Raw genomic sequence first — 23,364 nt, forward strand, 5'->3', positions numbered from 1 at the left:
GGTCTTGTTTTCACAACATGGTATTTGAAAACTTTCAGAGAAGTCCCACAAAGATCTGACTTGTTCCAAGTGTTTCCAGGTTACATTGTGTCACTGACAGAAATACTTCTAACACCAAGTCTTTCCTTACACCAGCACCTTCCAGAGTTCTGTATCCAAGAATTAAAAGCTAGAGATGCTTTAATAACCTTTGGAACTAGGTTTCTTCCAAGAACTACTCAAGTGCCAACCTCTTAAGTTATGCACACTTCAGACTTATGCCTTGCTGTTCCAAGTCTTTTCGTGGTTAGCATGGAGTACAATCCTCACAAATTAGCTTTTATTAGCAATGATTGAGGGGACTACTGCACAAAGAAGGAAAGATTCAGTGGATGCAGAATCTATGCCGACTTTTTTTTTTTTTTAATTAGAAGCAACAGTGCCAAGAGAGCTCAGTCTCTTGGCGTAGTGGGAAACAGGGTGACTAAAGTGTTTGATTTTCACAAATTAGACTGAAATTGTTCCTGGAGAGACTCCAAGTCCATCTGAGGACAGGGAACCTCTAGTTCCCTAAAGAAGAATGACAGTGAGTTCCCTGAGCTCTGCAGAGCTCAGTACACTATCAATCCTGCCCTAGCATTGTCAAGAGAATAGAAATGAAACCAAGCAAGTCTGAGCATTTATCTTTTGCAATTTCTTTTGATTTCAAAGAGGAAGAAGAAAAAGAGGCATGCCTGGTAAAAAAAAATAAGAAATAAAAAACTTGAATAATTATTTACCTTCGTTTTCTTAATTTGCCAAGTGAACAATAATTAAGTAATTACTGCAAGATTGATGTTTAAATTCCATCATAATACATTTTGACATGTCTTAAATTAGAGAGTAATTAACCTCCACAGGTTATGCTGGGTGTATTTACAACAGCTTAGATGTTTTGTCACTCAGCTCTCAACTCTTCAACATTACTTAGCCTTTGCTGTCTTTTTTTTTTTTCTTTTTTTTTTTTATTTCAGAAGGTGGGAATGTACTTTAAAGGTTAGGCAAGTTAGCTCTGATACAACACACAAAGCATTAGACAACATGGACAGAGACAGTCTTCTGTTGTTACATCTGGCAGTTCCATGCCAAATTAAAATGAATGAATTTCAGATTCTTTCTATACCCAGGACATAACCTACTACCTGATTAACACAGGGATTAGGCCATTTGATGACACTTAAGTATTTGCTGGCGTGCAGACAGACAACTAATTTCACCAACAGGTATACTAAAAAGCTGGATAAGATTTGAGCTTGTCACATCTGGACAGGTGCTAACTATAAAAATCTTTTATTTAAATTTAAACTAACAAAAGCCAGAGGAAAGGGGGCCTGACTTTTCACCAGGTGACAACTCCATCTGTACATGCCATTTTTTCAACTCTATCCATAAAATACAGATACTACTCTCTGGATATTACTACCTCTATCTATGCATACTACTTTGACATAGCGAAATGAGTAATTCAGCTTGGCAAATTATCTTCCACATGCAAGTCTGGACTATCATATATTCAGGTACACAAGATACAGTGAAATATTAATCATTAACATGCACAAAAATTCACTGCAGCTCACACACAAAAACAATATTAGTCTTAAGAAAACACTGTTTTTACATTAAAAACATTTTAACACTTTCCCCAAAGACAAGGTCACTTGAGGTCATTAACAGATTTTATAGAAAGTGTGATCTAAAAATACAAATTAAAAGCAGATAGCAAACCTCTTGATAACATTTTTCTGGGCAATTTATCACTGGACTTCTCCTTTTCCGTTTCATCTTTTGCAGGCTTTTCTTCTTTTTCAAAACAATGTGACAACTGGATTTGAATTTTCTCCTGTCAAAAGTAAAAGTCAGTCATCATGGAAATTATTTCAGATAATACAGATCTGCAGGAAAACTGTTCTGTACTATATCAGCTGCAAAAATGAAGAGCTAACAAAGAAAATAACTGTCCTCATATTCTTTCTGATCACACATATACTTTATGCAAACAAAATGAAATTATTTATCAGTGAATCAACAACTACGGAGAAGACATAGAAAGTAATGTACACATTTTTGAATTCACACACTTCCAAGCCCTGACTGCTTTTTCAAAATGACTCTAAACTACCTTGAGACAAGCATGAAAACGTTCCAGTTTTTCAGGTGCACAAATTTTATACATTTACTTTTTTTTTTTTTTTTTTTTTAAAAGGTAACACATGATCCACAACGCTTTTTTTCCTTCATTACTCACAGTTTTCGACTGTAACAGCTGGGTTCAAGTTTTGATTTGGTTTATATCAAGGAAAAAGAGTAAAACAAATGTTGCGATTTCTAAGACTGACCAGCATTATCAGACTTGCAAAAAAAGAAAAAAAAATTACAGTACAATAATACACCAAGGCAAAATGTGCAGACCTTACTGTCATCAAGGCTTAGCTTCTTATCTTTTTGTATATTTTGATAGAGTAGCTTTGTGTGCAATCATCTCAAAAATCTACTTTTCTACACAAATCAGTGAAGTATCATGAACCCTGTTTTCCAAATACAAAAAAAAAAAGCCTTTCCCTTTTAAAATAAAGTGACAAAATGGTTCCCTAATTAGTAGGCAAGAGTCATTTTGTTCTTCATGCCTCTTTTGTCTTCAACAGGACTGTTAGAACAAAGGACTATCATATTTCAGACAGCAAAACGAGAGGGAGTAGAGAGAAATGGAGAAAAATCCTTTGTCGGAGTGATGCTAAGAAGAAGGGTGGCAAAGTCCCATAGTAACGCTCCCCCATTCCTTGTATGTGGAAGTCCCTCAGACATCACTTCTGTTCCCCCAGAAGCCAACTCGAGATGCTATCATCGCCCCTACGCACGAACATCCCATCCCTCCCAGCCCAAGACCTGCCCCATATCCAGGTTTCCCTACCACTCCTGACTCCTGCACCAAATCCTTTCCCACCCAAGTCCTCACTCTTCCTTCAAGCCCATGCTTACCCACACCGAGGCACCTGCTGTAAGCTTCTCCTGATGCCTTATACCACAGACTTGATCTGACAATTAAAGCCAAGGCTGAAGACTGCTTCACCTGCAAACACATCTCTACATAACCTGTACTAAAGCTCCTCCCTGCCCTAGCTAGCATAAACTGCTTGCCACCTTGGTTTCTTCCGATCTGAGCCGTAGGAGCCCTGTACTAAGGAGGCTATGGTTAAAAACCTGTTTGAATATGTTTGTGGAGTTAAAACTGTTTCAAATAAGCGAAAAAACTTAGCTGAGAAAACTACCAGCTCTCCCTTTCATTATGACATGTCCCCCCCCCCCCAAAAATGTTCTAATTAAAGTTATTAATCCATCAGCACCCTGCAAAACAGCACTGTAAGTGTGAAGACTTCTCAGCTTCTGTGAGGTTATCTATATCCAAGCCTGATAAAAACATTATCTTTCACAACTAATGAACTCGTTAGCATACTTCTTTACTGGTCTTGAGAATTCACTTGGCTAAAAACCTTAAAGATTCCAAAACAAAATTTTGCATTCCTCATCTCATACATACAAACATAAGCAAATTGTTTTTCACTATATAGTGCATTACACGCTGACTGTTCACTTAGTAGCTACATAACTGCTATTTGAAAAAGTATAAAAGAAGCACAGTGCATGAGCTATTAAGAAATTAATTCTGACTCTCATCCACCAATGTGACATGTTTTTCTCCATTTTTCAATGTTCTATAAATCTATTAGTAAATTAAGGATTTTTTTCAGAGTCTGATTCAGATTTTCCTTTATTAGGAAGGAGATTGATTGGCTACATGCTCTAAACCTACCCAGAGGCCAAAAAAAAAAAGCATGCAGCAATAGTTTAGTCAAAGGGCTTCAGCAAGCAATCATTTTCATACTTCTTTCCCCACCAAGTGCTAAAAAAGGAAGAGCCATCTGAGCAGCCAATTTTGCTAGCATCAATTCGACTTCAAAGTGTGATACAGAACTGTGTACCAAAGGGCACTTTCTTGTGATTTCATGCTATAAAAATGTAGCATCTAATTAAACATGACCTACTTCATGGCAAAGCTGCTGAAAAATATTTTAGCTTCTTTTCCTTAAAATTCTTTTTAATCCCACCCTGGTGATAGCTGGTCTCTGCTAGCATACTAATTTAACAGACTCTTTTTGGTAACACAGATCACCTTCCTATCTGAATTCCTTGTTGCAGCAGCACAAATTGTCACCAAATTTTGGGAAAAAAAAAAAAAAAAAAAGAAAGTAGCCAAACAATAAAGCAAAAACCTCCAAACCAGAACCATCAACATCTGAAAATCCCTCCAGTTTAATACACTTGCAAAAAAAGTAGTATACAAGCATCGGGAAGCATTACTGAAGGATTAATCAAAGGTCCTGGATTGGGTAAAGGTAACCCATCCTGGGTTGCTTTACCAGCAATCTGAATTTACCCAAGTCAATATAAACTCACTAATATTGCAGACCCTGTTTTTTTTTTTATTATTATTTTTTTTTCTTTCCCTTTGGGCTGTTTTATTTTATTAAAATTCAACCTTTCAAAGATCGGTTTACTTGTTAATAGTATCAGTAACAGCTCATTCACAAGACACCAGCCCTTTCTTAATCAGGGCTGAAATTGATCGTGCTTTAGCTAATGTTTGTACTTCGTATCAGAGCACACAGAAGCGGAACAATTCCAGCACCTAAATTTAGACAAAGGACGGCAAAAGAATAAAGAGTTACCATATTTGTAAAAATAGAAGATCAAATAAATCAGTTATGGTTTTCTTCAAGCAATAAATTGACAAGCTCACACTTCGACAGCACCGTTTACTTAAAGGGCTGCCAGTGCTTTTTAACAACTAAGGCAAAACGCTTCTGAGCTCTCTGGTTTCTCAGTAACAAAGAGCATCTTCTCCCATGTTGCAATTGCTCCAGAAAATATAAACAAGTATTTCAGAAAATAAATTGATTTTCCAGAGGTGATTTGTCTGGGCCATCACCTCCTCTGCTGCAGCCTTCTGAGGAGAGACAGGCAGCAGTGGCAGAGTGGCTTGCAGAACTGCTTCTGTACCTGGATACACCGAGGAGCTTTACACCTTGCAAAGAGCTGCGGCACAGCCCTGTGGAAGGGGTGACTGTGAACAGTCACAGGCAAGACTACAGAGTTATCCCAACACTCACACCGGTTCCTGCTTTCTACAGATCAAAAATCAGGATTCTTTAAGGATTATTAGCAAGTCTATCCTGAATTTTATTCTTCCTAAGGCTTGAAGTCTATTTCAAGTGCAAACAGAAAAAGGAAAGCTGTGTTTCAGCTGCAGTCTCACTGCCACAGTGGAGCAGTGACTTTTCCAGCAAGGGGAGGCACTCGCACACTTTATTCCAATGCTGCCAGGGAGGGCTGTGCCATACAGCCCATCACCTCCCACACAGAGCATGCTTCCAGCGTGGGGCTTGAGGCACCCACCTGCAGATTGCTGCCTTCCACAGTTCCCAAAAAATCCTTGGGAAAGGAAGCAAGCAGTTGAAGAAATTGTCTGTGTTGTTTTAGGAGGTCACACAAGACCTACGGCCATTAAGATGTGCACTGCAGCATCAGGAGTTGCAACAAATTCCCACTTCTGACTCTCCTCCTAACATGCATCTCTCTCTATTCAAAGCAGAATTCAATTTGTTCTCTCCATCATTTGCATAGTTACTGGGATCCCTAAACCACTTTTTTCTAGATTACTGTTTCTAAAGAAAATTTGCAGCCTGATCTAGTTTTCTTTCTTAATATACAGTCTCATTTATGACATTCATTCTGTACAAACTTAGATTATCCCACAATTCAGTTCGTTCTGTAGAATTGGCCTTTACATCTCTTCTGCTGCTGCACTAATTGCTTTCAAGAAGCACTCAGCAGTACGTGCAGCTAAGGAGAGACTCCCCTAGGGCACTGCAACAAATGCCACCTGCAGAGCACGCTTATAATAAGGCTGTGATATTAAACCATTAAATACAAGGTGTCATGTAGTGCTGGAGTTCTAAAAATCCTCCCGACTTACATTTAAAATGTGCTGTGGATGAATAGTTCATCAAATTAGGATTCTCTCCTCTTGTACTCAGATACAATGCCTGATGCAGCAAAGCCCTACCGCTTCAAGCCTGAACAACTAAACCTGAATTAGATCTCTTAGTTTGGGTAATCTGATGGGAAACATTGCAACAGGAATATAAATCATGGTAAATGGCATTAATTTTTCTGTTGGCTTTTAAATTCTTACACCATGTGCTGTACCAGACTTGGATTTTTATTAAATCAGCAGGCCCAGTTCTAAAATTTCTCCAGTGAACTGTTCAAGTATCAGTAAGTATACATGTATTAGTGAAGGACTGAGAAAAAACAGCAACACATTTTTCAGTTTTCCCAAGACCAAAACCTAGATACTTGACAGTTCATTCTTCATAAGATTTAACTCGTTTGAGTTCTCAACCTCCCTTCCTCCCCAAAACCGAATTAGTAGTCCCACAGCAATAAACCCTCACTGTCTGCTATTCTATGGTTCCTTCTGCTTGTTAAGGAAAGCGAGACTTCTCACAAGAAGACCATTCAGAAGCTTTTCAGATAACAGTAAAATATTTCAACATGCTTCACAAGAAAGCCACTAAGAATCATTTCACTTTTGTTAGGAGTGAAAACGAGAGCAGCATGAAAATCATTTCAGTGCCTCTCTTCCATGGCCCAAACTAAAGCTAGTAACAGCATTTCACTCTAAAGATACAGACTTCTATAAAAGCAAAATCAGAAAAGTTATATTTAAAATTCTCTAAACCCATTTTACATATTTTGTCCGTTATTTAGGAATTTCTTTGAGTATGTTAAAATATCTTAACAGATTAGTCTCCAGGCATACCTCAGGCATGCGTTAACCAGCAACAATGAATAACATGCAGAAATTCCATCAAAACACCAAAACTTACAACCATTTACATCTTCAGATATGAAAAGTTGTTAAATTATGCTGCATATTAACACATTTGTCTTAATGATGGCACACAGCATTAAGCAGTTTGCAACTGCCAAGTGCACTATAACACCAGAAAGCTGAAACAACTAACCAAGCTCCCCTTTTTCTGTTCCCCAGATATCAACCATAACACTTCAGAAAACCACAGTAGCAGACTCTGCCAGATATTACCACCTCTGTTAAAACTGTATCAAAAATAATCATAATCATATGGTGTCTGCATATTTAAAGAGTACCCAAAATACCTTCTTTTGAACAGTAAATTATTTTAAATTGTTTTAGAAACTTCAGTAATGTGACTTTTACCTGGAAGTCCTGTGATATTTCAGCTGTAGGAGGTGGTGGATATTCTTCACATACAGCAAGGCTCCGAACTAACTTTAACTTTGTGTTTGACTAAAGGAAAGTATGTAAAATTAAAAACTATGGCTTATAAATATTATATAAATATACCATAAGCCGTTATTTTTCCATTCATGTTATGTAAAACAAATTGGCTGAGAACTGCATTTTTAATGTTTTCAAAAGAATAAATTATTTCCTTTAGGAAAAAATTACCCAAGCAATTGCAGCTTTTGAAGGCACTGTCAGCACAATAGCGCACATCTAATGAAAAGTAAATAAAATCGTTGGGAAAGTGCTGCTCTCCATAACAATAAAAAGCCACCAAAAATATAAAGGCAAACCACAAAAGCAGACAACTAGGCAAGACAAAAATCCAACAGAAGAAAACAAAGCTTCATTGCCAAAAAAATAAAGGATGAAACTAAAGGCACTTTTCACAAAGTAACAAGGCTTCATCAAGCATGAAGGGCTTCCTTAGCATGCCAGCACACAAGGCTACTGTACCTTCGACCTTTTGGCTGTCTGTCCAAAAGACTGCACTGGCCGCTGGATGATGGGCACAACAGAAAAGGTTTATATTACACTTAGGACTTCAACTTTAGTAATGCAAAAGACTGCTTAACAGAGAAAGTTTTAACAGTTATTACTGACATGGCGGTTAAGTCTATGAAAGGAACAGCAGGTGCTTTTGGCTGAAGGATTATATGCTCTCTTTTTCATTGTGCTTGTCCTTGAAATCTCTCTTTCATTTATCAGCAATAGATAGTACAGAAATTTAACAGGAAGTAAGCATTGTTCTTGGTCAGTAAGATCCAGGCTGTTTACTCTGTCCGCTCCTATGTTTAAAATTATCGTGTCCTAATTTCCTTGGCAACATGAGTGGTTTTAAATTTTCTTCCTATTTCCTGAAACCTACCTAGAAAAATGATGAAAACAGGCGAAGAAGGGAAAAAAAACACAAAGCACAAACACATTGCCTCTACAAGGCAATCAATACTAATAATTAAAATATATTTGATTCATATTAAAACATAAAAGATGAATAGGAGCTATAAAAAAACAACTTTAGAAAAAGCTGCTGGTCAAAGCTAACTTACTGTGCACAGATATGATCTTCATCTACTCAGAAACCTTTTCCCATTAATAGTTTCTTTAAAAAAAATAAATCGCAAACTTGCTGCAGCATGCATGATTGAAATGTATATTTGAGAGTTTGTCAGGTTTTTAACTCCATGGTTAAAATGCACCCCTGTGATACCTGCACAGGTATGGAGGCATTTCGAGTGGCACAAGATAATGAAAGCACTGGTTTCACTACAGAACTAAAACTGATGGATACACAAGCCTTTACCAGAATCAATTTTAGCGAGCACAAGCCTAATACTTGTAAGTGAAAGCTAACATTGGAAATACAGTTTCAAGTGTTGTTTAATGGACAACATTCGCTCCTTTATGAAAGGGGAATCCTGCCAGAAGCAAACTCAACAAAAACCCAGTCTGAAAACTACATGAAGAAAGGAAACTCTGCCCTAAGCTCATACACAAGGCACTTGATAGACATCTGCTCCTAATTTCTTGCAGGAAATACATGTTGTTAAAAAACTGCTAACCTAAATTGAAGGGTTCAGCCATGTCAAGGCAGAAGAACAGCTCTCTCTCATTTTCCTCAAGTATCAAGTATCTTTTTTTGGATGTTGACCCAGCTTCACTGAGAAGCTCATTTAAATATTATTCATTTCACTGTGTAACAGGATTTTAAATAGCTGTGCTGAAAACTGACTGAACTGATATCTATATATATAGAGAGAGAGATTTTTTTTTCTTTAAAAAAAAAAAAAAAAAAAGCTTGCTGAGATTCTGAGCAAAGTCAGTTCAACTTTTCACATACCTGGAACAATACAAAGATGAAGATTTATTGGTATCTGAAAGTCATTTTTTCCTCCTCAATCAATCAATCCCCTCAACCTACGCCAAAAGCATGCCCTGTTTACTGAAAGCTGGCATTTGTATATCCTTGGCAAAGTTTGCATTATGCCAAGCTAATGAGCTTTCAAGAACTGGATGATTTCCCAGCTGCTATCAATTAATCCAGCATCAATTATCTTAGGTAGGTTCAAATCAAGCAGTATAAACATAAAATCCATCAACAATGCTAGTGGGATCCTCAGTTGACTATCAAAACAACATGCAGAAGAACCTACTCAAGAAATTGTTTACGTCTTGGAAAATTTTGGAAGCTTTGAATCCGGTACATAACTAAAAACAGTCTAATGAAGCAAACACCCTGGATCCACCATTTACATGGAAAAAAAAGAAAGTCAACTTAGTTATGCAGAACATTTTAAACTAGCCAAATAGACTTCTATGATTTACTAAAGACATATATTCCGTTACTTTTAGGAAAATGATTTAAAGGAAAGAAAAAGAGTAGAGGAAGTTGCTGGAAAGCAGTTCTGTACAAAGCACAGATCTCCTCCTCACCTTACCTCAACGCAGTAAAGTCTCAGGAATCCACAGCAGCCAAAGTAAAGTGTATTTGGTTATGCCAGATAAAGTGCAAAAAATCTCAAAATTAAATTGATATACTAAAATTGAGATAATCTAGTATCAAACCCAAAATATTTGTAACAATGCTTAAAATGAGTATGTTTTTCAGAATTCAGCCACAATAGGCTATGGTTGACGGTACATTCCCATCACCTTTCATTTCGCTTGCAGAATTAGAGTTTTGGTTCCAGGTGGAAAAGCCAACTAAGCTGACACTGTCAGTCACACCGCATTTCAGATTTCTTGAAGATAGGTGTTTGCCGCCCATGAGGAATAAGATAAGGTATTCAGGGTAGCAAACAGACGTATTTGAATACTCTGGTGCCCAATTTCATGAACACCTGAAAATTTTTAGGGACCAATTCGATAGCAATGACACTGGGGACAGTCGGGGCAGGGGCATTGTAGGAGGGAGTGGTCCCAATTTTTAGGGACAAGTCAATCTCCCATGATTGAAATGAATCAGACCTCAGAGCTGCACATGAGATGAGCGTCATCAGATCCATCATTAACATCTGTTAACTGGCAACAACAACTTTCTTATGCCTTGTAAAGCAATTCTTTGCCAGCCTCAATTGTTTGCCTTCCCGTATGACTAAAGATATCCAAGCCTGCAATACGAGCCTCTGCGTCCAGCTCCAACTATGTGGGATAGGCACCAACTCACCTGGAATTTTAGTACTGATTTCTGCATTTGCTTTGTTCCTATGCTACACCTTTATGTTCCTAATTGTAAAGACAATTCCTACCTATTTTAGAATATACAGTCCATAGCGAGTGCAATTAAGCAACTTCTTTATAACTGCAGCTCTCAGAGTTTTACTGACATAAGAAAATACTGTTAATAAAAGCTACATTAAAAATATATTTATGCTCCATTTAAAGTTGCTACAGGCACGATATCAAGACACTTTAAAAGCAAGTGTTGCAAAAAATTTGCATAATGAAAACAATGACCTGGTTTTTGCCTTAAAAGTTTTGTTTTTTTTTTTTTTGAGACAAACTACTGTGCTTCACTTCCATCTAATTAATACAATGCAATCAACAAAATAAAGTGGACGTTAAGATAGTTTACTGAACACATACAACCCTATATATCCAAGCTTTCAGTGGAAGTATTTCCCTGTTCTTTTTTCCTAATTACCCCACAGATCATGTCTATTAACTACAAAGTAAAGATCTGGAACATTTACATCCCTTCTTCTACCACTGCTGTGCTGCCCAAAGAAGCAGCTCAGGCACAAGAATAAAAATTCAGAAGCAAGAAAAGCCTTGTGAAAAGGTACTACACAGATTTCTGCATTACGCTTGGGACATTTCAGAGGTCAGACATGACATGGCAGACCTGAAAAGAGCGCTCTAAGGCCTTGCAGTTTTCCATCCTTTTACTAAACTAGGCTTCAGTTTTAAATTCAGATAAGGGCTACAGTTCTAACAACCATAGTTAGCTTGTATAACGCTGAAGGAAAAACCAGCGTGGTGTATGGTTACTCGCGTTCCTGCACTAGTGAGTGGTGACAGCAATTTTCCGTGACACAGCAGAGGATGACTTAGGAACAAAACTGGAAAAATAGCTTCCCTACTGGATGCAGAAGCATTTTCTACAGTTTAAAAGAAGCTGATCAGAATCTGTCTATTAAAAATTACTAAGTTGTGTATTTTGGAAACAAATACATAAATTTTGACAAGATCAGAATAGCTGAGGAGGAGGCAAAGAAAGGCCTCACAGAGCTCAGCTGTGGAACAGAGAAAGAAAACAAAGATTCGTCCTAGTATGAAGGGAAGAAACATGTCAAAAAGCACGTCCAGTTGTTAAGAACAAACATTTCACCTTGTTTCTCCAAGGGACTAGGCTATCCGCTTAATTAGTATAAATCAAAACCAGAATTACACCTACTTAATACAACATTTACCTTGCTCCTATCAAACAATGAATGCAGGCAAGTCTTGCATTCACGCATCAGCCTCTATCACTTGGTGATTTTTTTTTTTTTTTCCTTTTATTTTCCAGTTTGCAAGTGTCTTTACTGCTGCACGGTAATATGCAGCTTGCTTTCTCCCAGTCTTCTACTGCCTTGGTTATCACCATCCACTAAGGACCTTCTATCCACATAGCAGTGATTTTTTTTTTTTATTGCAGAGATGATGGCAATTAAGATTAACGTTCTTCTCCCCGCCCTACTCCACAGTGCATGGACTGTGGAGTAAGAACTAGCCTGCCTTTTCCAGAATAGCCAGCATGAATTAGTAGAGAGGCGTTAAATATTTTCTTTAAAAAAATAAATATTCTTAGCATGAATAAAAAGCTGTCATAAAAACCCCACTCCACAACAACAAAAAAACCACCACCAAAACACCTCCATAGTACTGACAACGCACTCCTCTACAAGTACTCTTCATGAGTGCCACTGATTTCCAGTACCATTTAAGTGTTACTTGATGGCAATTTTAAACCATGACAATTCAAAAATGGTCCCTAATAGCCCCTGTATCAATTAATGTACTTTCCCACTACTTGAAAGGACTGTGAAAGTTGCCCATACACTGAGACATTTTTCTCATTCATACTGTACACAACAGCAAAGTGGGGACTAGTGCACAACACCTGAAAGCAATCTTGCATTTCAAAACATAACCATCAGTTACTCGACTGCAAAGATTCAGAAGCATACCTGAATTCAAACCCACTAGGTTTAGACAGAGGAGCAATCAACGCTAGTTTCTTACTTGACTTTAGAGAAATTAAATAGCAACTTCCAAAGCAAGTATATGTCATGTGTGTTTGCACTACCAGCGATCATATTACAAGTAACATTAACTCACTGACGTGGTTTATGTGCAGTTGCAAAGGCCTTACATGAACAACTTTCTTCATAAACAGCTGTCTACCTTCTGCTCTGGAAATCCACATTCTCAGACCACAGTTTTTAATTACACTACTCATGTAATGGCAGCGCTCTGGTTCTGATGGACACTCCTAGACACAATGTTCACATCAATACTAGATGAAAAAGACAGCAAAGCTGCCTGCATCAAGAAGCCTTCATTATACAGCTGTACAGCTCCTAGGGTGCGTGCTAGATAATTATTTCAGCCACCAGATATTACTCCCACACAAGACCAAAAGCAACCAACCAAAACCCCCTGTCAAACAAGCCAGAGCCAAAGCCCATAGCCACTGACAGCTTCATTTCTCTGGACAGGAACACTTGTTTGCAGGAAGGCAGATTTGCCACCTGAGTCTCATAAGTTTCTACACTAATAGTTGTTGAATGAGAAAATGTGAATGAGTTTCTTCTAAGTTACTGAACTGTAGGAAAATAAACCTTAAAAACATTTTTAATGTTGACTACTGGGATATTCCATTGATTAAAGAGAATATCAGCTCAGTTCTAACATCCACCAATGTTTCAGCAGCAGTTATTTCTCATATGTTACAGGAGAAGTATTTCATTTTAAGGATTTGCTTTCCATAAAATTATCCATTTACGCTGATGCCAACTTTAATAAAGCCAGCAGATATTAAAGAGTAAAACTGCATTGTTATTATAGTGGTCGACAAGATTTATTTGGAAGCAATTTAACCTAGCAAACAGAGTTTACTTCACTCAGCAGAATATTGAATTGCTAGTCATGAGCAAAACTACTCCCCAAAGAACGTTTTACTCAATTCTCAATAACAAGAACCTAATAAGCCACTGTCCTGGTTTTGCAACCCACAAGAGAATACTGGCATACCCCATATCCCAATCATGATTTTTATCAGGAAATTTTTTATTCATAACCCACAGATTAAAAAAAAAAAAAAAACCTACAAGAAGTTAATTTCTTCCAAGCCTTCTTAGAAATCTGCCCCTTTTCCCAAGTTATGGCAGAAAATTTCAGTTGCCTTCCTCAAATTCACCTCAGATGCTTACTGTCCCCAGTGAGCATGGGCAGCCTCGGCCAGGAGTTCACCAGTTTGTGCCACACAAGACGCCCTTCTTTCAGGGCTCTTACACATAAATACAGCATAGCTGAATCTCAGAGGTATCAAACATGCTGCCATACCTACTGAACTGGTGTTATGAACACTGCTGTGCTTCCCCTTAACACAAGATGATTCCACAGCATTTCCCCCCTACCCATCTCACTTGAAATCTGATAATGTATTTTTTTTGTAGGTATATCTCCTACCTTACAAAGACCGTATGTTTATGTGTATCAGCTCCTCCAGGTATGCAAGAGGACAGCCTAAGCTTTCCCACCTGATAGATTACACACCAAAACTGACAAGTTGTGGAGAATTGAAGGAAAGGGAAGCTATGGGAGTACTCACTAGCAGCCAAGACAGGATATTAAGTCCCCATTCTACTCCACCACTGATGCAGTGAGGAAGGCTGGACCTTCTGCTATCTAGGGCAGGACCTGAACCCACTGGCCTTAGCAGCTCTGCTGGCTTGATTCCTCTGATACCTGAGGATTTACATTACCTATAACTGCTTACTTTAGCCTTGCGCAGTACAGCTCTGCTCTAAGAGTTACCCCCGAGCCCATTTGTAGCTTGAGAGCTCTATACTGATTACCACTACTCCGTGCAGCTGTGCTGAGGAACAACACTCACCATTTTAGTGCCTTGACCAAACCATATCATTACTAGATAGAGTATTACCAGTGCAGCACAGTCTCTGAAACTTGATCAAGATTCAGCGATAACCAAAAGGTGATTTGAGTGCTAAGTTTTTCCCCTGTTCTGCTAAGGTAGGAAAAGATTTGACTCAACTTCACATGTGCACTTAGGAGAGCATATGTAACAGACAGTTTGGCTTTCCCATGAAAACCACTTACACAACTCAAACAATTAAAAATGACTGACCCTCATGAATATAAATATACATGAGTATAAACAGAGAAGTGAGGCAAAGGAAGAAACAATCATCCTACTTGCTTCCAAAAAAAGGGCCAAGTTTTCCCAGCCAGTACCAAAATAACATGTAAGAGGACCATGACAAAAAGAAGAACATGACAAAGACTCATTTAGCAAGATGTATTAGTGACAAATGAAGTGAAAAGCTTCTTACCGGCATATCGTTTTTGCTATCAGGACAATTTTCATCCTTTTCTGCTTGGATCTGCTCCTGACTTCCTGATTTTATAAGGTTTTCATCTGGTTCTGTATCTTTAAATTCAGCTTCTGAACCCTTCATTGCATCAGTTTCATCTTTTACAGTAAGAATATCAGACATCCTCATTAGTAAAGATTATTTTAAAATTCTACAAGAAATATGGAACCTTTAGGACAAAAAAAAAAAAGGGGGATCACTGAGTATTTTTAAATTAATTAAATGCACATATTTAAACAGCTATCCAAAATAGAAATGATTTCACTACCATGAAGATTTGCACTCCTGTATTTCTCATTTCTTGTATCGGAGGGAAGGAGTGATCATCATCTTTTCACCACTTCTATCAAGAGGCATATAACCACAGATATCTATATGAGAGAACTAAACCACTACACTGTGGGATAACACTTGCAGATTTTCCCTTCTGTATTTAAAAATAAATGCTTGAACATTTCAGTGCTCCAAATCAAATTAGGTTCTAACAGAAACAGGGAAAGATTTTCTCATTTGAAATGAAGAAGGAATTACAGGTAGATTTACTTTGAAAGGGTTGAGAAAAAACAGATAAATGACAATGCACCAAGAGTGCAAATACATTAAGTTTCATTAAATCATTTTAAGTTTCCTGGTTGCCAATAACAAATGGGCTAAGTACTGAACACAGGAACTCTCTTACATAAGATACATAATGAAACTGGTCCTGATAAAATTAAGCACTCTCAGAAGCAATAAAGACAGAAACAGCTTTGGCAATTATAATAATGACCATTATCAATAATTACTGATAACAATAATTTATAATAAATTCAGAGAACTCTAATGATTAAAGCTAATAACAGAACCATCTTAGTTTTCCCTAATAAATACAAAATACAACTTATTCCCATGACTCAGTTGCAGTGTAATATGTAAAACCAAGAATTCTCCATTTTTTTTTTTTAAAAGAAACAGAGTAAGTTCTGCATGCTTAGTCTTTTATAGGGAAAAAAATAAAATGAGAGTATAGAAAAGTCTAAGCAAACATCTGATTTATTACCTGATGTGTTCTACAGTTTGGGGATTGTGGTCTACCACAAAAATAAAATAAAATAATCCAAAGTTCCTTTTCACAGTTGTCAACCAAGATGTCAGTTGTAATGAACCATCTGGAATCTGCCAGGAGGAGTCCCATGTCCTTATCCCCAGTGTAGAGTCTTGAACGGAACTATGTTGTCTTGAATTAGGAAGAACATCCCTTTCAAATGCCTAAATAAACAAACAGATTTTAAAAATCAACAAAGGAAATACATGATAATTATATTTGGGAGGAGGGAACCAACCCAAAAACGTGAATTCATTTAAAGAAAAAAAAAAAAAAAAAAAAAACCACAGTAAATCTGCATTTCTCATATGACTTGCTTTAGCTAGCAGCAGCTATACTTTTCATCAGGCTTCCAAAAATATTACAGAGTTAACAAGTAGTCTTAATAAGCATTTTCTTGGCATTCCTTGTCAAACTCTGTTCCTATAAACAAGCAGGTATCTTCCAGAAAAGTCTGAAAAGACAGTTTGTAATAAGAAACCCAGTAGGTGTGGAGGAGTAATAGCCATGGAAAGCACAGAAAACCCTGTAAATATAAGCAATTCTCTTTTTGTCGTACTTAATCTACAAGCACAATACAAAACCCATATTTTAGGCAACCCGAATTACAGAAGACGTTTTTATTTTACTCAATAAAGGAAACGCCTTTGAACGAGGGTTTACAAATTTCTAGAAAACCAACACTGTTCCAACTCCCCTCTTTTACAGATTTGCTTTCCTGAGAAATAATTAGCACCACTACCCACAAGGAAGTGTGTGTTTGAAGTGGTAGGCAACAACAGAGACATCTAATATCAAATGGAACACAACCCATGAAGGTAGCAGAAATACCCTAAAACAAAGAAAATAAATAACTTCCTTTCAAGCCTGTGAAAGATATGCTGAAAAGGATCACCATACTGCATTCCCCAGACACTTTTCTCACAACTACACGGTGCTTATTAAAAACAGCAGAAACGCTAATAAAGATCAAGAATACCTCCTGTCACCCCAGTTGAACTACTTCATTTCCATGTCAGTAGCAAGATAATTAGAATGACTTCAGGAAAATAAACAAGTGAAAAACATCCAAATTGTTTGAGGTGAAATAAGAAACCAATGAGCCATTTATTCCATGGTTATAAATGCATTTTTAATCGATTTAAGTAAAGAACCCACACTAAACTGTTCTCTTACAACATGAGCTGCCCTACATGAAGGGAGAAGGAACCAAAACACCTGCCCTGAAAGATCTTAAATGTCTCCAACTAGCTGCACTTGGTCACTAGAAAGCAATTAATAACAAAATTACAAGGTCAGGCTGTGACAGTGCCCAGCCCTTCCTCAGTTTTACTGTTTTGTCAATACAATAACTCTACAGTTAACATAAAGTAACAGAAAGCTAGCTAAATATATCACTGACTTTACATTGTGAGAGAAAAGCTGCGTCTCATTTCACCGAATACCTACAGAACTAAAGATGGGCAACAGGCTTTACCATGCAACAAAAGCAAGCAAATACTTCACATTCTCCACATTCCCCAACAGCAACTCTCACCAGCCTTTATTCAAATTGCTTTGTGTACACCCAGAGATACTGCAATGTCGTGCTGGAAAACAGTAACTGGGAAAACAGCACAAGACAACACTTGAAGATACATGCAAATAAAGAATGAAGAATATTGTATTCCTCCCACATGCACCTCATTCTCCTCCCAAAAAAAACATGCAAGAAACCAAAACCCACCAGCCTGTAAAAAAGAGGTTCGAGTAGGAAGAATTTTAAATTATCATTTAAACGGTGTTCAGCTTTTAACACCTCCTCCTGAAGCACTAAGGGATCTTAATTCATCATTCATTCATCACCCTCAGTATCTCAGTGTCAAGTACTCCAGTGCTCTTCCCAGTACGACCCAGAAGACTGCAGCAGTGGCACGGTGGCCCACAGGCTGCCAGGTTGCCCTGGAGGTGAGATTAAAGCCCAGCAACAAATTCAGTTTTAGATCTGAAGAAACAATCAGGTTGATAAAGGACAGGAGATGCTACAAACATTTTGGCTTAATAAATTTCATTGAAAAGAAGCACGAAAAAAAAAGGTGAAACAATGGGCCGTGATTCAAGCCTGTAAGTTTTTTGACATCCTACTTATTGAATCATTAATGGGGGGAGAAAGGATTACAGATGAAAGAACAAATTGGAAATAACAAGACACAGGAAGGCAACAAAGCAGGAACTTCATGTGCTGCACAGACCACAGACCATCCTTATGAACCCCACCCCTTCCACCTCCCTGTGTATCTGAACGCTCACTTTGTGTCCCACACAGGGCAGGAAAACGAAGCACGAAGGCTGACCTCAGGAATCACTCTATTGTTTGGAGGGAAAATAGGTTCTGGTAAGCAAATGTGTATTTTCTGACTTTCTCTTTATTAACACAGTCCACAAACACACTGTAGTACTATTAACATTTTGGCACAGGAGGAGTTTTCAATAAGCATGTTTGGCAATTTTGTTTTCTCTTGGATACTGAAGAATTAAGTTTATTTATATAAATCCCAACACTCACCATACACTGGATGACAATAAGCTATCCAAAGTTATCCCTAGAATTATCCAAAAGATTGAAAAGATCAGATTTAAATATTAGCAGTAGAGCATTACCTAGTTTTCCCTTAAAAATCCCTACCAAAACAGCTAGCAGTATGTCTCATGAAAAAAGCCTTCCAATTTTAGCATCTTTTATAGGTGGCAACAAAGAGCGCCTACTTCAATAGATGGCAAGCACAGGGACAGCTGCTGCAGGAATTCAGTTTAGACAGCACATACGGGTGGAGTATAACACCTTGTATTTGTTCTTCAACCTCTGGGATTACTTGCAACTAAACATTTGCTTGTCAAAATGTACACGCTTCCTTTTTCATCACATTGATAACGCTACACCACCAATCACCCTAAATTCTTTTACTTCTTCTGAAAAGCAGAAACTACTTTGTCTAGACACTACTCTGAAAGTGCCCCTTTTCAGAGGGAAGATTATTATCAGCTGCAAGATGGATGCCTAGTGCTAGGTAGGCATATGTCTCGGGCAGCAAAAAAAGAGGAAAAAAAATTATCAATGTTGAGCTTTTACTGCTTTCTTTTGTACAATCCAGAGAACAAGTGATAAAAAAGACATCAAATTAAGCTGCTGATGAGTTTTATGACAGAATCATGACGTGGGAAACCATTGGACCCTTTGTTTCAGTTTCTGACTTGAAAAGCATCATTTGCAAACCACTAAATTGACTTGTAATGAGCAAGGATATTTCTGGGAACAGGATCTACTCAACTTAATCCAATTTCTGTAATAGGCATAAAGACTTCTATCTGCTTCTTGGTAGGCAATGGAGATGGAGATAGGAAGCTTTGCTTTGCCCATGACAGAAAAAAAATCGATTCTTTTTTCTTTTGAAAAGAAGATAGAGACAGAAGGCAATTTTCCATTCCTTGTTGAACCAATTGTTGATACCATCACAGTGGAGAAAAAAAAAAAAAGCAAAACACAGAACAGCTGTCTAAATAATTGTTATCAATCAAATGCAGGGCAGGAAATTGAATTAGAAGGGTGGGGGGGGTAGAAATTATATTCAACATGCAAAGTGGACACACTGTCAGTAGAGAGGGAAAACTAAAATTTTCTTGAAGATGTTCATCAGGTATTTCAGCAGAATTCTTCCACAGGTTTTAAAGAGTATCCCTTGCTGGGTACTATACCTCTCTCATTTTTGTTAGAAGTGTGCTTAACCTTTAACCTGACAGCCTAAATCACAGCCAGTGCTAAATTCCCTGTGAGGCTTGTTGGAAGTCATTCAGAAATTTCCGAACTGTACACAACCATTTACCTTGTCTCAGCACTCAACATTTGCCACTAGGTTCAGATAAAGTTGTACCTCTCTTCAGGAGCTGCTTTATATCTGAGCACTAAAGGCTGGAACTTGATTATCCATCTGTACTCACCCTGAAACCAGATATTCACATTTATTAAGTATGGAGAAAGCCATGCTTGCTGCAACGCGTACCTTTGCTAGCATATTAAAAGAAATGAAAATTAATATTTAAATTTGAGGCAGCAGTTGAGTTGTCTATCCTAGCAGTAGAAGGCCAGCAACCTTGGGCAAGCCAGGTGAGGTATAAGATCAAGTAGGAATTGTCACTGTGCATTTTCCATATGCTAAATATGAGAAAACAGTGATTCTCCCTGGTACCTCTGCATTTTCTATATGCTTATAAAACACTTCATACTTTCAAACACTCCATGTCTTTCAGAAAAGCAAACCTAGGAAGGCTGAACATCGGATGTAACACAGTTGTCTAACCAGCCTCAAGAATCCCCCACTGACAACTATAAGAGCTGCCTTCACCATGAAATTACGTAAAGAGCCTGGGCACTGCGCTCCAAGCTTAGCTGGGATACAGCTAAGGACAAGCTAAATCAATCCAATAAAACATAACCAATTGCACATTTTTGCTGTTGGTTTGCTTTTGCTGCATTTTATTTCTTAACTCTGCTAGCTCGGAGTCACAGAGTCATTCCTCTGCTTAAAAGAAATACATGCACACAAGCCCAGAGGAATCACGGTGGGATGTTATTTTCTATACTCTGTGCTGTGTTCCATGAAACCGAGAAGAATCAACATTGGGCTTACTTGCCTCTATTCTCTTTGAAGCAGGATTATAAGGATTAATCTTCCCTAGAGAGGAAGTATCAGGAAGGAAAAAAATGCATAAAAATGTTCTGTACTAAACAACAATTACCTTTACTACAAAAAGACTAGACTAGCATTGCCCTTGTAGGAAGGTATACTGCTACATGCTAATTTTTAGATTCCCCTCAAGATTTTTCCTTTGGGAGAGCTGAGCTTGCTAGGCGATCCATATTATTTCAAAATGTCTTTTACAAAAAGAAGTAGCTACATAAAGAAAAAAAATAAGACAAGAACACTGGCGTCATAAGCTTCTTACCATAACTTATATGTGCACCATAACTTACACATGAGGTAACTCCCTCCACAGTGTAAGTGGAAGAATTGACTGATGAGCACAGCAAAGTCTCTGGGAAGAATCTTGCTCTATCTTTAGCAGTTTGGTGACACAAGCCTTCTTCAGATTGGGAAGTACGATTTTCTCCTCCCTTCTCTCTTCACTGAGGAAATTCAGGACCTTCCCCACAAAAAAGATCTCTGAAGAGACCTATATAAAAGCCTTGCCACACAAGACCTTTTCCAGCTATTTTTCACCTCAATTATTCTCGGCAACATTTAAACACAATATAAAGATATTTGTATTAGCAGCATAACCTCAGGGTTCCTATGATTAGAACACCAACCTGCCCAACCAACCAAAAACACTCGTAAAAAGTTACATGTGTTTCTTTGTTAGGATGAAAGAGGAAAATGTTTATGCCTTAAGCAGAAAGATATTGATCAAAATTAGCTCATTCTTATGCTAACAAAACCTATGGGCATAACTAAAAGAGAATTACTGCATCCAGCTACCGCTTAGTTCTTGAGGATCACTACCTCTATTCAGTTCTTAAACAAACTCAGAGTGGAAGCAGTTACTTTTGGCAAGTAAAACTGGTTATTCAGGCGGGTAAATCAACAAAAAATACTGCTGTTAAAAAGTGAAGGTCTCACTTCTTCCTTCCCCCTTTTGCTTTCCCCCCCGCTACTGGAGTGTGGTCCCACCTCCACACCTGCCGAGCTCTTCCCTGCTGTGAGTCAATGCAAAGGGGCCGAGAACCGTGAAAGCCATTAGCTAAGGTAGCTTTTTGCTGGCTACCAAGTTCCTGTGGTGCACAGGAAGGCTTTTATGACTGCTAGGCAGCATGAAGTTAGCAACAAGAGGAACGGAGAAAGAATCATACCTCCCTCTTTTTGCAGCAGCAACTTTTATGTGAGATCTGCAACAGGGGTCACGTAAGGACAGTGCAGTTGAACTACAGCTATGTGAAGGTGCAGATTTACATTTTTGGGAAAAAAACAGCAAACTCTATATATTACCTGATAGCCTGGTGATAAATTCCAAGTCAAAAGATGAGCAAAATGCTGGGCACCTATATTTGGAAGAGATTAGTCCTGCTGGGAACCTTCCTTAGGGCAGGTTCCCTATTAAGCTATGATATTGTGCAGAAATCATTAATAGTACAGCATTTAATGAAGGTCTTTGTCCATTTTTGAAGCATGAATCAAAGAATCCCCAATTGCTTACATTTATGTACCGAAAAATGCTGTACAGACGAATCCATGCTGCACTGACTTTGGCACATTTAAATCAAAGCTGTATGCTTTTCCCACCAATACTATCTACAGAGATGTTTAGGTTATGCACTAATCAGTTGACAACCGAAAGCTATTTACTGCATTAGCATTAGAAGATACTTTTTATTTGTTTCAATTAGCAAGCTATTTAGTAATCAGATTTTCAAAAGAAACACTATGATGATGAATGCAAATACAAAAGCATACCACGGAGCTGCTCTGCCTCTTACAAAATTAATTAAGGGCTGGATACATTCCCCTGTCGGTGCAAATTATGCCCTACCACCTAGTGAGTGTGTAAACGTCACTAAAAAAAAAGCCAAAGCCAACTAGACAAAAATAGCACCAAATTCAGCACAGGATATTTGCAGCCTTACTTGAGCAACCTGTCTCTAAAGGAAATCCCAGAGTTGCAAACCTGATAAAAGGCTCCTCTAGGCATGCTCTAGCTCATCTTGCTGCACTGGCTTTATATACATGGTCTCTTATTTAAACCACAACAGCAAGATTCAGCAGAAAATCTCTCTCAAGCATCTATCTGCTTCAAACCTACACACCCTGGGTACAGGTTAGCAGCACTTCATTATTTGTACACAATAATGCTGCACACCAGAAAAAACATAGAGAAACCTGTCCTTTTAGTTCATTGCACTGAAACCTCTCTTCCTTTCCTGACAAGTTCTGCATGCTATGATCTCCCAAACAATTTTAAGAACAATCCAGTTATCAGGCTAGCAGCTGGGCACTACTGTTGTTCACAGGCCCGCTGACAGCCGAAAAGAAGACACCTTTCACAGTAACAGACGTGAGAAACCAAGATGCATTACATGCAACTGGCACCCTGCCTGTATCCCCTCCCTTTATATACAAGAATTCTGAGCAATAGCCTAAGCCTTTTTAACCATACCGTACCCACTCTTAGCCCCCTACTGAATGTAAAAGAAACCCTCACGTGACAGTGACAAAGAGTATCAAAAAAACCCTTTCAGGAATATA

At 38.0% G+C, this 23,364-nt stretch overlaps 1 protein-coding gene across 12 annotated transcripts in view; it reads right to left on the reverse strand.

Annotated features, from left to right (window-relative positions):
* R3HDM1 (R3H domain containing 1) overlaps positions 1–16,184 on the reverse strand; it is a 50,782-nt gene extending 34,598 nt beyond the window's left edge. For 9 of the 12 annotated variants that reach the window (XM_084289151.1, XM_084289156.1, XM_084289153.1 and 6 more), the window contains exons 1-5: positions 16,046–16,184; positions 14,965–15,175; positions 7,862–7,903; positions 7,319–7,408; positions 1,744–1,858 (exon numbers count right to left, since the gene is read on the reverse strand). In XM_084289151.1, the coding sequence (XP_084145277.1) occupies positions 1,744–1,858; positions 7,319–7,408; positions 7,862–7,903; positions 14,965–15,135 (418 nt within the window). In that variant the 5' untranslated portion in view covers positions 15,136–15,175; positions 16,046–16,184. The remainder of the gene's footprint in view (positions 1–1,743; positions 1,859–7,318; positions 7,409–7,861; positions 7,904–14,964; positions 15,176–16,045) is intronic. The other 3 variants (XM_084289154.1, XM_084289149.1, XM_084289152.1) reach the window with 2 other exon arrangements.
* Between the last annotated feature and the right edge of the window lie 7,180 nt (positions 16,185–23,364).

Source organism: Netta rufina, assembly GCF_964035555.1.
Source record: "Netta rufina genome assembly, chromosome: 6".
Classification (NCBI taxonomy): Eukaryota; Metazoa; Chordata; class Aves; order Anseriformes; family Anatidae; genus Netta; species Netta rufina.